The following is an 18,756-nucleotide window of genomic DNA, read 5'->3' as shown; positions in this document are numbered from 1 at the left end:
TTAACATTTAACTATCTTATCTCAACATTTATCTAATTTAATTTAACTAATTATCTTAATATTCAATACTTGCCAATGTAATGGTTCTTTTACCCCAAACACGTGTAAGCTATTCTAGATACAAAAAAACTTTAAAATCTAACTTATGTCTAACAATACACTTCATAAAACAATTTAATAAATTTTAACAAACATTTAAAATTTATTAAAGATTATAAAATAAACATTTCACAAAATCTGGTTTTGGTTATAATAATATTTACATATATTTTGCAACCAAATTTCTCAAACCTTTTCGTAGATATTTATCCACTCGCTTCTGTAAGATAAATAAAATATATATATATATATATATTTGTATATATATATATATAAGAATTATAAATTATTCAAATTATTAATTTAAATTTACCTGTATTGTTCCCCATGTGATATCAGGATCGTCATCCTGGGCATCTCTAGGATCTTTTGTGGATAATGTAATTTCGTTTTCATATGTATCCTCTTCTGTAAAGCCCTTTCTTTTTGATCCTTCTAATTCTAAAAAAAATTGTAGATCTATTTTCGACATATGTAATAATAATAGTTTTCAAAATACTCATATCAATAAATCAATTAATAAATTCACAATTATGTAATTATTTTAGGAAAATGTTATGAATAAATTTTAGGTAAATGTTAGGAATAACTTTAAATTTAAAGGCAAAAATGATAGAAAATACAATAATTTGGCAAAATGTATTGTGTTTTTTTTTTCTAAAATTTTATGTGGTTTTGGAACTTACGTGAGTCATAATCGTCTTTATTAATATCTTTAGCAATACGTTTAGTTTCATCGCCTTTTGGTTCGTAAAAGCAGAAGTAGTAAATCAGCCCTGCAACAACCCCAAGAAGTAGTAAACCACCTAACAGGCATAATATACAAAATAACAGACGGCAGGCACTGAAAAAAATAATAATTTATTAGTTAATATATTCCAAAATTTCACTTCAATTCAAAAGTCACAGAGCTGTCATATGATAAGTATAAAAATTGTAATTATTATTAATGTATTAATTATTATTATTATTATTTGAATATGCAAAAACTAACCAGCACGAGTCTCCAAATACATCAGCAAAAACACCACACATTATGATTGCTAAATTTAATTCATACCCAAAACTGAATTTTGTTTTTAAAAATTTCTGAATAAAAGCTCACTATGTTTTATCATATAATTTGTCATAATGACGTTAGCAAATTATATTGTTTATATTATAGATTATATAATTGTAGAAAAATATAATGTACATTATTCTTTAGATTGTCTGTTATTTTATAGCTAATGTTTTTCTTTAAATTGCTTCCTCAACCTAGAATTATGGACGCTTCTATTGACAACATCTGTTCACTTACTCAGTCAACGATTTATTTGTTTGTATTTGCATTGAAAACATTTCGATTTATTAAAATTGGGGGACCAACTGTGGTGATTTTCATGGCATTGAGTATATTATATTCGAAACAATATATTTATGATAAATAATGGGCATTAAAATCAATAAAGTGGTTATAAATCAATAGAACAAATACTATTTGTTACTATGAATCTTCAGTTCACTTATTTAATAAAGTGCACCAGTACCAGAGTATATATTTAATATCAACATAAGTTTCCAAAATAGTGATATTGGTGCACAAAATTATCTCCTGTGTTCCGTGCCAAGTTATAGCTTTAAACCCAAACTTTATCGTTATGTGTTCTCTGCCAAGTTTGTTGGGCTCCATCTCCATGGCATTAAACTGTGATGTGATTTGATATTCGCCCATACGACCTTATGTCGTGTTTCGGTACTTGGCGTGTTGAGATTCTCTCACGCCTCATGCCTCCGCAGAGCTTTAAGCTTTGAGCTTTGAGCTTTCCCAGGCAGGTTGATGGAGATCGGGGTACGAAAGCGTGTTCGGGCTCGGTTTCGGCGCTATGGCGAAAAAGAGGAAAAGAGGCGAACCTCATGGGAGCATAGGGAGGGATTAGGGATATTTGAATGCACTATTTATATTTAATTGGTATTATTCCAAACTTCCATGATATATTTGCTTGGTATTATTAGAGAGCTCCATGAAAATCGACTTAAAAAATTTTTTCAATAGTTAATTACAAGAAAAGAACTCGATATGGTAATAATTTTTGCAAAATTTGTCGAATTTTTAAAATTAAACGACTTGTGGTAGAACCGTAATATTTAAGTATCACCTATAAAACTATGGTATCCACCATCCAAAAAAAATTATAACTAGCTGTAAGTGGAATTCTGTCTTAAGGCAATTAGGGCATCGTGCCTTAAGGCAAATTGCTGGAACTTCCCGTACCGCAATTCAAAATTCGAGTAATTAAAAATAATCAATAATAATAATCAATAAAAGCAGATCAATGATTTGAAACTTTTAATAGAATTTCGAACCATATTAAATCATTCTATCTTAAATCATTTATTTTGAAATATTTTGGAAATTTTGAACTATTTTTCAAAGCAACCGCACTGCTTTAGCTGCATAGAGACGAAATATCGAAACGCGTAAGCGCCGCGTCGCCGTCTAACGGGCAAACGATGTTACGAAACCCTTAAAAATGTAAACAAAATTCATACATATTCAAAAATCTCCATAAAATACCTGATAAATTGATGTGCCTATATCTAATGATCATTTTTGACCGCCAAATGGCATTTTTTTTCACTTTTTTACTAGAACTTTGAAACTGCTAGACCTGCCTTCCCAAAAATTTAATCAATTCTTCATCCTGCCAATATAAGTAAAATGTTTTTTGAATTATTGAAATCGAACGCTCCGTTCTCTTGAAAACTGAGTTACCGTTTTTGGCTCTTTTTGTCGTGTATCTTCGGAACGGCTAGACCTGTCTTTGCCAAAAACTAATCAGGACGTCTCCTTATTAATACGTATCGAATGTTTTCTGAATTCAAATCGGTTGATCCGTGTTCCTGAAATCGTCGACGAAAATTTGTATCCGCACACACACTCACCCACATACACACGCATACATCCAGTTTTTCTAAGGTGTGCCAAAATATTCAGAAACCTTTGAAACGTAAAGATATAGGTATAAAAAAAATTATTTTCGATTTTTTTCGATTACTATAACTTACCCTACGGGAAGTTAATAAAATGAACAGTTGATTTTTTTTTAAATGCAAATATATAAATATTAATGCATATCTATTTATATGATATAAATGTATGTCTATTGAATAGGGTAGATCGGAGTAAAAAGTTGCACTATCATTATCGTTACATAAAACTTACCAACCATGGTCCCTATCGAGATACATTTAATGGCTTTTAAATTTTTGTTATTGGTTCAACCCTTTTTGAAATGTTGATGAAAGATCAAAAATCGGTTTACTCACACTCACACATACTTTTTTCAAATTTGGTCTCATATGATTCAGAATGTCTTGAAACTTCCAATAAAATTAACAAATAGGATTTTTCGCAAAAACTGCTTAGAAACGTTCATAAAAACTTAAAATAAATGAAAAATTTTTCCTATATTTTTTTTTATAAATACGGATCTGGTCTTCCTATGTTCACACGAGGGTATGAATAGATAAAATACTACCACAGACACTTGCAAAAGCAGGCACTGGCAATTAGTGACCCCTAACACCAATATCCACTTGCCCTAGAGCACCCCGATTAAAATTCATTGTCAGTCTAGGCATTGTTGAAATATGCAATAAATTTAAATTTTATGTCACAAATACCATTAACTCAAGATAATGTCTTTAAAATGAAATATTTAAAAGATTTTGGGAAAAAAATAGGAAGAAATTTGATCAAAATTTGAATCATCACATGTATAAATATATACCCACAAATGTTTATGTGTGCTATATTTATTGCTGCTCATTGTTAGAATTCTATAAAAATATTTTTGAATTTTATCAAAAAAAATCACAATGTCCAACTGATGATTTTTTTTTTCAAATTGGCTTATATCACTCACTTATACACACTTTCAAATACACATATAGATTATTGTGCAAAATATTATATTCTAAGTTGGAAAATTACTCCAATAAGTGGTTCAACAATTCTGTTCATATATAGAAAGTTGTGGTAGTGCTAAAGGTTTTCAATATTAGCTTTGGGCAGCTTCTTCTTAAACTAATGATAGAAAATAAAAAATATATATGTGTAAAATTTATATATCATTCTCAATTATGTTTAACGATCAGTTTTAACTGAAAAGTCATTAACTAGAAAATTTAAACTATCTATTAATCTGAGTAAGCCAATTTATATCGATACTTTATTCCGCAGACATTTACTGTGTCTATTCTAAAGTCTACCCAAAAGACTTCGTGAGAAAATATCGACTGCCTTTGCATTTTTCCTATAGCAATAAATGTATGTTTTCCCAAAGGTATACTATACACCCAGTGCACTTGTCACGGTGAAAAAGTCCCACAACTAAGAAAATCGCCCCGTTTGATGGCACTAGCAAAGCCTTGCTAAGTGGTTAATCATCCCCCTTGACTCATAAATCTGTTAACTGGGTATCCCTTCTTCTATTTATATTTTTTGTCACCGATATATTAAAGGGATTGAAACTAATATAGAGAAGCTGCTAAATTGACAGTGAAAATCGTATTTTATTATTCTCAGAAACGAGGTAATGGAACGAAAACATATCCTAAAATATTATTTTTCTACGAAAAGTTCCTAATTCACAATTCTTGATGATTGAGTCTCAGGGCAAACTTAGATTTTAAATTCGATGAAAATATAAATATAATTATTTTTAAATGGGGATAATTATTTTTATTCAAATTAGTATTAAAATTGCAATTTTCTAAATGTTGTAAAAATTTAGTAAAATTACGAATATTGTAGATCTAGATTTAAACAGAAATATCTATATTTTTCTTGTTGTATTCTGGAAAGTTATCACATTTGATTGATGTCCCTCAGAATAGAGCAAGACAATGATGAATGCACTCCCAAAAGCACGTGTCGCAGACACAATGCAATCCTTAGAGCTTTCGAGCTTTCGGTTCAGGTGCAGGCAAACTCTAGTGATTAATTGTCCAACAAAATGGAGTATAATGGTATATAATAATCGATGGAATAATTATTGTAATTAATGACTGTTAATTTGCCAAACTTCATAATAAAACATTATAATTAGCCACATTTTGTTTATACATAACTAGCAAACCCGACGAACTTCGTTTCGCCACCAGATGGTTTCGTGAGAAAAATGAAGAAATTTTTTGTTTGTTTTATATTTGAAAAGGAAAAATTCAATTTTATTATACAACAGTAATGAATTTATTTCGATTACAAAAATGAAGTGTTTTTAGTTGAACTTCTCTAAGTAAATGAAAGTGAATCCGCAAATTATCCGTTTCATTGAAGTGCTCTTTGGTAAACCACATTTTTTGTTTTTTGGTCTGACGTTAACACAAACAAAGCGGATGGTTTTCCTGCTCGTGAGCAGGCAACGTGTAACTGCCCATGTGAAAAACAATGATTTTCTAAATGGCACGATGCCATGCACCACTAATTTTCTTAGCTATAAACCTTGCGGAGCTCGAGACCTTTCCAACGAATGCAAAATTGTCGAAATCGGTTCTGCAGTTATTTCGTCAGGAAAGAAAACCCGACTTATTTTTATATATATATATATATATATATATATATATATATAAGATAGTTTGTTGTAACATTAAATTTTAATGATTTTTTGACAGAAAACTTATTTATAAAAATAATTATATTCTGTCATTTTATTATCAACTAAAGATGTGCAGTGGCTTTATTACAATTTTAAAAATTCATGTAATCAAATTTTTGTGTCTTCTGATCGTAAGAAAAAAAATCATCAATTTCAAAGTTCAATTTGAATTTCAGTAATTATACTGTCTCTACCAAGTAAACTACATCATAACATGACTTTATATTTTAAATACCGAATATGTATTATAGAACTATGTATTTTAAATACTGAATATATTCCTGAATATAAATTCATCAGAAACGTTTCCATTTTAGAATGTTGATGTATTATCAACATCAAAATATACATATCGCACAAACGTACCATTTCCAGTAGGTACTCATAGAATATAAATTTCTCCTGTCTCGCGAAGCACAATTTGAATTTATTAATTCCCAGAAGAGGACCAACCTTTAAATGTTAGGGCAATAAAACATCTTTGTTTCACTTTAACACGCCATAACTCACGCGACCACCCGGCACCACCTAGCGAAAAACGACTCGGTCTCGGTTGGAGGGTTGGAGGGTAAGGGCTGGGTTGGCTGTTAAGGGCGGTTGCTACGTGCGAAAAGGTATAAAATTAATATTCACATAACAGAAATTATATTATATATTTGAAATAGAAAAATAAAAGATCAGTTGCAATGATGTCACAAATATTTCTAAATATTTATTATGCATATGATATTAAAATTAAATATAAAATAATTTTTATTTTTTTATTTATTTATTTACATGGCTTCAACCTTATATAGCACATTACAAAAATTTATAATACTAATTATAACTAAGTATATATCTAAACTTAACTATATACATATCTATACATATATATATATGCATACACACATGCACATACATATTTATATATACTCGTACACATACACATTCACACAGATATCAATCCAGTGAAACTTAAATTTTTATTTTGCATTTACTAATAAAGTCCATAACGATTTTATCTATTTGTATATTATTTGAAGCGACTAATATGAATGTGTTTATTGGAAATGATATCCCCTTTTCACTCAGAGATTTGTATAGGTTAATATAAAATAATAAAATCATTATTTTTTTTTAATGTAAAGGGTAGAGCGAGGCTTGAAGGTACGCGGCTAAAAAGATCCACCACCGATATTTCAAAAACAAGTAAAGTTAAGAATTTTTTAAAATCAATATTTGAAAGTAGAGGGCAAGAGATGTGTAACCAGCCATCAGCAATGTTTGAAAATTTATAACAAATTTATTTTCTTTGGTTATTAGTTTTTTCTGGTTATGAGTACTGTTGTTTAGTTTACAAGACCTTAATATAATTTTTAAGTTTTTATTATTTAAATGTTTTATAAGATGTATCGTTAATTTTAGGTTAGATTCAACAATATATTTTATATAATTTTTATGGAAGCTTACACCTGCGAGGGATATAAAGGACAAACTAAATCTTTAACATGGCAATAGTAAAAAATAGTAAAGAAATTATAAAATGGTAAAAGTTAATTTTGTAGAAATAATCGATTTATTCAAGAGATAAATTAAATAAATAATTATTTTAACTCTGGTGATAAATATTTCTGACAAAATACCAGATCAAGGTTATACACAGTATAACAAAGTTATTTTTTTGAAAATGCACCCATAAAATTTATATTTTGCATTGGTTGAATAAAGTAGCTATTATTTTGTAAAATTCCTTCAACACTAAAATAAGATATTGGACCTGTTTTACCCCCTAGCCTAGCTTACAAATTTTTGAATAAAAGCGAAAAAATCAAATCTCTACAATGATGATGCTAGGAGTTTTCCTGAACATAGTCAGATAGTTGTTTGTTTGATACGTGTTATTTGAAATAATATAATTGATTTGGTTTTTACAATATAATGCTCAGTCAAATCAGCCCCACCCTACTTTACATGATTAAACAATTATTATGCTTTTTTGTACATAATTATATAAAAAAAATACATAAAAAACTTAACATTGATTTAACAGGGTGGGTATTTATAAACAGAGTTACTATTTTAGCAATATAAATATAAATAAATAGCTCTAGTTTTTTATGTAGCCTTAAATTTAAACACGTTTTAAATTCTGTAATACTCTGATAAGTTGTAGTAATCGCAAAAAATCGAGGTTTCTGAACGTTTTGGCATACCTTAAGAAAAATTGATGTATGTGTGTTTGTGTTCGGATACAAATTTTCATCGACGATTTTGGGAACATCATACAACCTATTTAAATTACGGGTTTCGTAATTTTTTTTCCGTAACGAACATTGTCCGTTTGACGCGCTTCGATATTTCGACTCTAAGCAGCTAAAGCAGCGCAATGCTTAGAAAAAAGTTCAAAATTTCCAAAATACTTTGGAATACATTTTTTTTTTCAAAAAAAGCCATTTTTTTAAATATTTCAAAATGTTCAAAAAAATTTAAAGGTTTTTTAAAATTTTTAATTTTTGGTACAGGAAGTTCCAGTAATTTGCCTTAAGGCACGATACCATACACCACTAGTTAATTTTTTATCTTATATCGAAATACAAAATTTTAAACAACATTGACACCTCTGATGCAGAATTCTCTTACATAGACGAACTGCTTCGCCCATTCCTCTCGCCTGGAATGATGGTACCCAACAATATGCTATCGTCGGCTCGATGACTCCCAGCGGAGACACAAGCCCGGCTCGATTGTCCCCTACGAGGGTAGCAAATGGCAAGGCGAAAGCTCGCTCATTAAGCTCGGGATGGGAAGTGAAAACTGAAAATTGAAAACTTAGAAAGGAGGTAAAGTGTTATTGTTTCTTATAGTAATAATAATTCTCAAATTGATCCTGTAATGGGATTATTAACGATAATCATAGTTATCATTTGCGCCAAAAATTATAAATGATTTCATATTTTCTATGGATATACTTATATCATATTTATGACACATATAGTTATATTTTACTAATATTATAAATATATATTTATTAATTTTAAATACAAAAATTTAAAAGTCCTTTATCCTGTCAACTGTCTCTAATATTACTCCGCATAGACAAACAAGTATAAGATGCAACTCAATCGAGTTAATCTTATATATAAAAATTAATCGCAAAATGTGTTGGTAAGCGCATAACTCTACAACGTCCAGACCAATTTGTCCAATTATTTTTGTAAAATGTTCATTGAAGTCCAAGGATGGTTCTTACGGCGAGAAAAAAACCGAATAATTGCCAGGAAAACCCTAAAAACAGCCCTTTTCTTTTTTACATACAAACGTTAGTATTTTCATATTTTTGCCATCGTATACGGAATATTTACTCAAGTTAATGGAGCGCTTTGGGTCTGATTTTTTTTTACTGTGCTCCAATTCGTATGAAATTTTGATATTAGGTTTATCTTACTCTCAAGTTTAAAAGTGAAAATAATTTAGACTCCTTTGCCATTTCCCGGTCAGCGTTGTAATGTCATTTTTTTTCGAATAACGTCGGATATCGATAAGAAAACTAATTTTAAGAAAAAATGTTTTATAATGATTTTCAAAAAAAACAATACTCATCATTTCACTTAAAGCAGTTGTACATTTAAGATCCATGTATATACATTTTGGTATAGACTGTAGTGTAAAAAAACATAATAATTTTTAACTAATTGGTAAATATCAGTGTAGATTATAAAAAAAATTGAACTTTTAAATTGTAAACATAAGTACAGGACAACGTCTGTCGGATCATCTAGTTAATAATACAATGTTCTATTTGATACTGCTGATAATTTTTGTAGATTGAGAGGTATTTAACAATCACGTATTGGTTATATTAATAATGCAATGTTCTATTTGATACTGCTGATAATTTTTGTAGATTGAGAGATATATATAAATCACGTATTTGATATATAGTGCAGTAAACGGAGAAGAAAAGAGGAATTTACCTCTGAATTTTTTTACTGTGCTCCGATTTGTATGAAATTCTGGAATTAGGTTCATTTTACCTAATTTACCGGGAAGAGTTAACACCCCTTAATGAATAAGAGCTATTTTATCGCGTTTTTATAATTAATTATATAATTTTTAATGCATTTACCTTGCAATAAATTCATTTTCAACGCCGTGAAAACCCTAAAACCCTTCAAAACAACCTCTAAATTGAAAAAAAACTAAGTAAATTTCGGTATGATATAATAAGAATTACGTATAAAGTAAACAATTTATATTCTCTATCTTGATTATCAAATTTTTAACCCTTCTTAAACTCTTGATGAAAAATTGTTCGAAAAATTTATTTTAAAATTGAAAGAAAATTAAGGGCGACGGGCCTCCGGGTCGAGGTCTCGGGTTGATGGGGCCTCCGGTCGACGGAGACTCCGGTAAATTTTTATTACAATTTTTATTATACTTTATCATGTTTTTATTCGGCAATTGTTACACTTATCAAAATAAGGTTCTTTTAGTAATTCAATAATCATTTTATATATTTTTTATACGAATCAATTATCCTAATAACTATGTTTTAAATAACACACTGGTTTGCCCTTGGCATAATTGCATAGTACAGTTATAAGACTAATGCATCCTTTGCAATTAATTCTACGATAAATAATATTATTTTAAATCCTATGTACATATTAAAATGTTGACAGTGATATCTTGATTTTAATAGTATACTCGGGTTGAATTTATTTTTCTTCCTCAATTAGAGTAAAGGATCAATTGCATAACATAATTACAAATAGTAATTAATATAGTAATGCAAATTTAATACATTTACAATAATGTTCAGTATTTACTCAATGAGATTATATGTCGTAAAATTTATTGCAAAAACTTTCAAAATTATTTAAAACTCGTGTAGGTAGAAGATTTATGGGGGAAAAGCAAACATATTTTCTTTTTTCACCCTGCCTCGTACCTTAATCATGAATTTCATTATTTATTTATATTTCAATCTGTCGGTAATTCAGGAAAATTAATGCGAAAGACTTGATCAGAACCCGAAAAGTTATCAGGAAATTGTAAATTTTTGCAAAATTAAAGTAAAGGTAGTATTTTAAAGGTGTCAAATTTGTTTTTAACTAGAATGTTTATAATACATCGGGAATTTTCAAAGTATAAGTATTCAAAGTGTATGCTAGTTGTATATATCATTTTTCTGAAATTGGATAAGTGGTTGTAGTTTTAATATCAAGTATTTGCAAAAATTCAATTCAAACCTATATTTTTCGAAAAACCCAGGATAATCCGGAACAATAGATCTAGATCCAAGACTAATATTGAAGTTAGAAAAATCTGGGGCATAAGATTGGAATCCGGGAATGTCCCAACAAACGCAATCACAACTAGTTTATCCCTTATCTGCCGGCGTAATAAACTGCAAAATCGTTCATTTCTCATAAGTATCTACAATTTCTTAAACAAAAAACGCGGAAAAATGATTCAATGTCAAGTTCGTCTCGTAACACGCGGCTGCTAGGAAGAAATATCGAAGTGAGTCGACAATTGACAATCGAACTATTAGACGGCGTGACCGCAGGAAGAGCCTCGCATCGGAGCGATCATGTCGAACGACTGAATTAGAATTGTTTTAAATCAATATAATAAAAAAACAAACTAACAAATAAAATTGCATGCTTTCCCTGCACGATTTCGTTTTTGCAACCGTGTTGCGGTTTCATCCAGTCATCTTCCTAATGAAAGGAAAATTCTATGCACAAGGTGAGGAATGGTAACAGAACAGCATCATTGGTAGGAAAAGTCTGAGTCTGAGAAAATAATACTTCTATTAATATTTTTGTATGTATGCCTAAAACTAATCAACCCCTGTTCTTATCGAGTTACATTATATGGCTTTTAAATTTTTGAAATCCGTTTAGCCATTTTTGAGAAAACGCCGAAAGAATGGTAAAATTTTAGCTCCCAAAAGTTTAGCGGCCAAGTTGTTTCTTTGTAAATAGCAAAAAAACGTAGAGTGTTTCGTGCACGTTTTCGCCCACAATTTTGAATAGATTTTGAAAATTCAAAGATATTGATTGGAAATCGCGTTAATTAGTTTCTGGTATAGATCAGCCAGAAGACCGTTTTCTTCGTAATAAAATATTGAATTTTTTTTTTGACGATTTTGATAAAACTTTGTATGACTTAAGATTTCATACTAAACATACTAAAATATTAATGGTCTACAATAAGCGGTTGAATTATAAAAATTTACCGAAATTTAAATTTTATCATAGATTCTAATAAGAATCCACGCCTTTAGTCCATATGCCAGTTTCACGTTTCTTTACTCAAATTCCACTTATTTAAATGACCATTTTATGTCTAATCAAGTTGATTAAAACAATATTTTATTATAAAAATGTAAGAATTAATTCATCAATGTAACAATAAATGATGTACATCTATTACATAAGAGTTTAATGATTTATGGAAAAACGTTTATAAACCTAATATGTCCATTCCATTGCTAATGCAGTAATTGTACAATTACTAATAACAGTCGTGGAAAATTGAGACATAATAGAACATAGTTCTTAGAATAAGAGCTAAGTTTTTTTTATTTTCTAATAATATAAAATAAAATTAATAAATTATCGTTTTTTTTTTTCTAAAATAATTTACTTTCTTCTCTTGGTATGTAGCCAGGGAAGAAGTCACAGGCTTGCAACAAAGCAATAGTTATTGACCATTAAAACTAATTGTATAAATAATTTTTTAATTTTCTAGAAGTATTTTAATAAATTATTTTTATCCAATTAATGTTCAAACAAGCAATGAATGCACAATTATTCGATAAAGGATATTTCCAAATTATTTTCCAATCAAAAGAAAGATAGAATCATTTCAATTTTAGTGCAACAAAATTTTTGTTGAACATAAATTAATATAAAATTAAGTTTATAAGCGCAAAAAATTCATAATTATTCATTATTCTATATACAATATAACTATAAAACTTCTAACAATTTAAATTTAATCAATAAAATCGCTAAGATTGACTAAGACCAAGAAAAACCTGACAATATGCATATGAATCATATCAATAATCAAAACTTTCAATAATCTAACGTTAAATGAAAGTTTATTAAATTATTTAATAATATCTTTACTAGCTATCTTTCTAATATTGTATATGAATAATCACATAATATTGTCATAGTTTCGCATCTCACGCGCATTTTATTCAGTAATTAAGTTTTGCTAATGAAGCAAAATGCCCTTCAACTTGATCTTGAAGTATTAGAAATTATTTATTAAAAATTTATTTACTTAATATAGAGAAAATAAGCAATCCTAGAGATAAATAGTAATATTTGAAAACACGAATGAATATTGAGATATTATTATATAAATTAAATTTTGATTTTAATCTTAAGTGTTTGATTGTGTATTTAAAATTTCATTTACGTAAAATTAATTTTGAAGTAAAATTTTGAGTGTTACTTGAATAGTTTTGAGTGTTATTTTGAATGCTACTTTAATGCAACTATTTTTTTAAAAATTAATGTGTTAAAGTCTAACTGAATAAAAAACAGTAATATTTTATAAATGTCTCATTTACCATAATATCAGGACAATTTTATATTACTTATAAAATTAACAGTACCATTAATACTTGTATGAACCGCATGAATATGTTCATGTACTCTACTCTTGTGAAATTCTAAAATTAATTTTGATATGTTTGATACACGGTGTTTATTAAAAATTTCTAAATAAAAGTTTGGATTTCTACAGGTTTAATAATTTGCAAAAAGTACACTTGTTGATGATAGTACACTAGTCGATGATGAAGTAAATGAGCGCTTTTACAGCTTTCAGGAATTTGCGATAAGCCAATAAATTACCTGCATCGAATAGCAATTTAATTTAGGTGATAGTTGTATTTTTTGCCAATTATATACAAATCAGTATTCTTTGTCTCCAACAATCAAGGTCAATAATTATCAATTGGTTATAAATACAGGCCTAACACTTTACACGACTAGTAGTCTGCAACTGAGCAGCAAAGTTGTGAAGTGAAAAGTTTTAGTACCCCCTTCAGCAAAAAATCAGTTAAATGTAAGTAGTGATAATATTTTTTTATATTGACAATTATGTTTTATTATAGACACATAAAATTAAATTTTTTGTAAAATATTTTTAATATAGTACCTTAATTTATATAACGTTTAGCAACATTCTGTCGTATTTCATCCGAAAATATACACTATTTTGATTCTTGAGATAAGAAGAAAATTTTCTTATAATTGATAAGTTTTTAATATATTTTTTAATTTTTCGCTCTTTTAAGTTATATCTCTTGCATATTGTGATTTTATTATAAATATTAATTTATTTTTATTTCTATACTTTTGTTAAGTTGAATTAATACCATGTAAAAATAATATTGAAAATGTCCATGATATATTTACATATGTTTAAAAAAAAAATTCAATGAGGTAAATATTTGTTGCTTTTCTGGGTTTTATTGATAAAATTCTTAATTAATAAAACAAACAGAAAAATAATATAAATATACACAATAACCGCATAACATTTTCACTATTTTGTTGCCAATTTTTGGAGTAGCCCGTCAATCAACCAGGTATTTCAATTATAATTTCTTCTTAATGTGTTTCATGCAAATTAGTAGTCATAATCATTGCATAACTATAATTTACAGCATAATATTTTAGAAAGTACAATAGGACAGTGGTCATCGATAAGAATTTTGAGGAAAGTTATTATATTGCTAACGATCATCTTCTAAGATTGTCAAACATTTATTTGATTGGAGATTGAAATAAATGAAATGTATAAATTATAGGATAGGAGATCGAAATGAGTGAAATGTATAAATCATAGTACGGATTGTGAAATTTAATTGATATTTTTGGCAGATTGCCTGTGAAACGTTTCTGATGCATAGATAAAGTTGTATAAGAATTTGCATCGAAATTTCTCAGACGTGTCTAGGAAGAAATAAGTACCTTTGAGTAAGAAATAAAGACTATTCAAAAAAAATAAAAATTGTGTATAAATCAAATTAAAACTAGATAGTAGAAACCTCAATATAACTATTTTGTTATGAATTTAAATTAAATTTAATCCAAACATCATTTGTAAAGTATGCTACCTTCCGGAAGATTTGAATGCGGTTGGGCACATCGTCGACTCTTAGGCTGGATAAGATTATTTTATTTATAATTTTTTAAATCGCGTGTCCAGCAATTGAGAATCATTTATCCATGGTATCATCTCTCTTCTCAAATCCCATCAATCGAATGTAATGTCTCTACTTTCTCCGTAAACAACAAGTTTGCATGAATTTGACATAAGTCTTGCACGACAGTCTGATCGCGGACAACGTTCGGTAAAGTGCGGTAAATGAATTAAAAATTAAATAGTAATTGGTGAATAAATCGGTATGTAAATATTTTTATAAAATTAATAATAATATAATAATAATAATAATAATATAATACTTATAGTTCATCGAATTTTAGGAAAGTATATACTTCTGTTCAATTTTATTTGAATTTTTTGGCGATTTCCCAGCGATCATAAAACAACAAATCGTTCAATATTATTTGGGCAAATGATGTTAATTTTGTAAAAAATGTTTTGTGTTTAAATATGAAGAAAATATTTATTTTATGAGCTATTTTTATTAAAAATTTTTTTTTAATCTTTTATTAACTATAAAGTTACTGGTACTTACATGTTACTAGTATTCAGCAAATACACGATAATTTACGAAAAGAAAATAAATAAGAAACTGTAGTTTGCACATTAGGTACTAGAAATAAGTAAAACGTGTTGGTGAAATATATATTATATTATCGTTAATTATTTATAAAATACAATAATTTACTAATCATTTAATAGTAAAAAATACAAAATTTTAATTTATAATAAAATATGAAGTTCCAAATAATTGCTTATATTTTATAATATGCAGTTTCACAATCGAGTTTTCGTTTAATATTAAATAATCAGTCTCAACTAACTATTTAATTAAAATATTAATTTTAATATGTGTCTATTTATCAAATTCATGTCGTTTAAATTAAACATTATTTTAGAAGTATTTTATTATTACTGCTGGTAAGATTTTTTGTATATAGATGTATATAGTTTCCATGAATTTTATCACAATTATTGTATTGTTTTAAAATAATGAAGATGAATTTAAAAAGCAAATACGTATATAAATTCGCAAAACTCGTGTATAGTTTTAGCTGTTAGTATACCACAAATTCTTTGTTATTGTCAATATGTAATTGACCTAAAATTTTATATTTTGCCGTTTAAATTTTCACACGTGTTGTTTGCAGAATCATATTTTAACTGTTTTTACCATTGTCGAAACAGAAAACTATTTAGCTTTAAATTTTAATAATTTAATATTATACAAATAATTATAATAATTAAAAGCGGGAGCTTTTGCATATATGTATCAGAAACATGATTAGAATAATTAAATCTTTTTTTACTTTTAAAATTTTACTTCATATTTTGAATAATAGAGATAGTCTATCAATACATGAATATTGAAAAAATACTTGGTTCTAATAAATTATTAGAAATTAATATTGGTAAATTACTAATTTTATAAAATGAGTGGTGAAAATGATATAAAATTATTTCATTTATCAAATATTATAAAAAAATTATCAAATATTATAAATGAAAAATACTCTAATTTATGATAATAATATTATAAATTATTTTTTCAGTTTTTTAACGTGATGGACGCCCAGCAGTTCCGGGAGTTCGCAAAGGCGACCGTTGATTACATAGCCGATTATATGGAAACACTTAGAGACAGGTAACAGATTTTGCAATTAATGATACTCTTAACTAATTAATAATTATATATTGTATTAAATAATAGTTATATGTCAATATTAATTCATTTATTAGTTAAATGTAATCATGCGCTATAGATAGATTAGAATAATCAAAGTATTGATGATGAAAATGATGACTCTATAATAATCATTGTCTAATAAAATCTTGTCGTAAACAAATTCTTCAAAATAAGGATGATAATTTATCAACATATAAAATTCATTATGAATAATAAAGTTTTGATTTTAATTAATATATAAATTATCACAAGAATCTTATTTTTCCAGGCCTGTTCTTCCTGGTATATCTCCAGGCTACTTGCACCATCTCTTACCGAGCGAGGCTCCTGAATCCAGCGAAGATTGGCATGATATTCTGAAAGATATGGATCGAGTAATTATGCCTGGTGTCACCCATTGGGCTTCTCCTCAATTTCATGCCTATTATCCAACAGCCAATTCATATCCTGCAATTGTTGGAGAAATGCTGTCTGCAGGACTTGGGTCAATCGGATTTAGTTGGGTGAGTAGAAGTTAGAGCAAATATTTTGGTATTTCTCTAGTTTTGGAGTTATAATTATTTTTGTTATTTCAATTATTATTATCTAGATTTCAAGTCCTGCGTGTACTGAACTTGAAGTAGTGATGATGAACTGGTTGGGAAAACTACTTGGGTTGCCCGAAGAATTTCTAAATTGCTCTGAGGGCAGAGGAGGTGGTGTAATACAAGTAATATATACTATTAAAATTATTGAACAAAATATATGTGTTTTTTAAAAAAATATTAAATTTATCAAATTATCCAGGGGTCAGCCAGTGAAGCCACCCTGGTGGGTTTACTAGCTGCACGTGAGCACATGGTTCGTTCTATGAAAGCCAATGGTTCCACCTTGTCTGAAGGCGAAATTCGTGCTAAATTGGTGTCTTATAGTTCGGATCAATCGAATTCCTCTGTAGAAAAAGCCGGTTTACTATCCGCAGTACCCATGAGACTTTTACCAGCCGATGACCAATGCATATTAAGAGGGCATACTTTAGAAGAAGCAATTAAGGAAGATAAAGCCAAGGGATTAATTCCTTGTTTTCTGGTAGCTACACTTGGAACAACAGGAACATGTGCATTTGATGCATTAGAAGAACTAGGACCAGTCTGCAAACGCGAAGGAATTTGGATGCACATAGATGCTGCATATGCAGGTACAGCTTTTGCGTGCCCTGAATATCGCCACTTAATGAAAGGCATAGAATATGCTGAATCCTTTAATTTCAATCCTCACAAATGGATGATGGTTAATTTCGATTGTTCAGCTATGTGGTTACGAGATTCAGACTTGCTAGTAGATGCATTCAATGTCGATAGAATTTATCTAAAACATGAACATCAAGATCATGCACCAGATTACAGACATTGGCAAATACCATTAGGAAGACGTTTCAGGGCTCTCAAAATCTGGACAGTTTTGCGTTGTTATGGTGTAGAAGGTATAAGAAACCATGTCCGCAACCAGATTGGATTGGCACAGCAATTTGCAAATTTGGTCAAAAGTGACGATCGATTCGAATTACCTTTAGAACCAAGCATGGGTTTAGTTTGTTTCCGATTACGCGGTTCATGTGAACTTACAAAAAAATTGCATGAAGTCCTCATGAAACGCAGAAAAATTTATATGGTAACATGTAAATACCAAGGTTTGATGATTTTACGCTTTGTGATTTGTTCGAGAATGTGTGAAAAACGTGATATTTACTTTTGCTTGGGAAGAAATTGTACAAGTTACTAATGATATAATACACACACCTACAATAATCAGTAAGAAAATCTCAGAAGTATCGATATCTAGAGATAAACAAGCTTTTGCTTAGTTTGAAAAACTTGATTCCAAATAATTAATTATACTCAGATTTAATTTTTATATTATAATATATGAATGATAAATATAAGAAATATATAAATAAATAAATAAACAAATTGGCAAAGTTTTATTATAATTATTGTTGAAGATAATACTTAGAATAGTACCTATTTATTCCAACTTGACTTATAATAAGGTTTGAAGGATAAATAATACCTGATCTACCTTAAATTCAATTTTTATGCGAAATTAAACATTTACCATTTCATCTCCAACTATTTGAATCTATCAGCAGTTGGCGCGCTCAAA

At 28.4% G+C, this 18,756-nt stretch overlaps 1 protein-coding gene across 1 annotated transcript in view; it reads left to right on the top strand.

Annotated features, from left to right (window-relative positions):
* The window catches only part of LOC113372214 (alpha-methyldopa hypersensitive protein-like), a 118,301-nt gene extending 99,926 nt beyond the window's left edge, over positions 1–18,375 (top strand). Inside the window, exons 4-7 of the mRNA XM_026612535.1 lie at positions 16,481–16,572; positions 16,883–17,117; positions 17,204–17,323; positions 17,401–18,375. Coding sequence (XP_026468320.1) covers positions 16,481–16,572; positions 16,883–17,117; positions 17,204–17,323; positions 17,401–18,375 — 1,422 coding nt within the window. The remainder of the gene's footprint in view (positions 1–16,480; positions 16,573–16,882; positions 17,118–17,203; positions 17,324–17,400) is intronic.
* The last annotated feature ends 381 nt before the right edge of the window (positions 18,376–18,756 follow it).

The sequence above is a fragment of the Ctenocephalides felis genome, unplaced genomic scaffold (genome assembly GCF_003426905.1).
Source record: "Ctenocephalides felis isolate EL2017-DRISC unplaced genomic scaffold, ASM342690v1 CF-g0.4_SCAFFOLD_01604, whole genome shotgun sequence".
NCBI lineage: Eukaryota > Metazoa > Arthropoda > Insecta > Siphonaptera > Pulicidae > Ctenocephalides > Ctenocephalides felis.
Note: the sequence above shows the minus strand (reverse complement) of the source record. Positions and strands in the feature narration are given on the sequence as shown.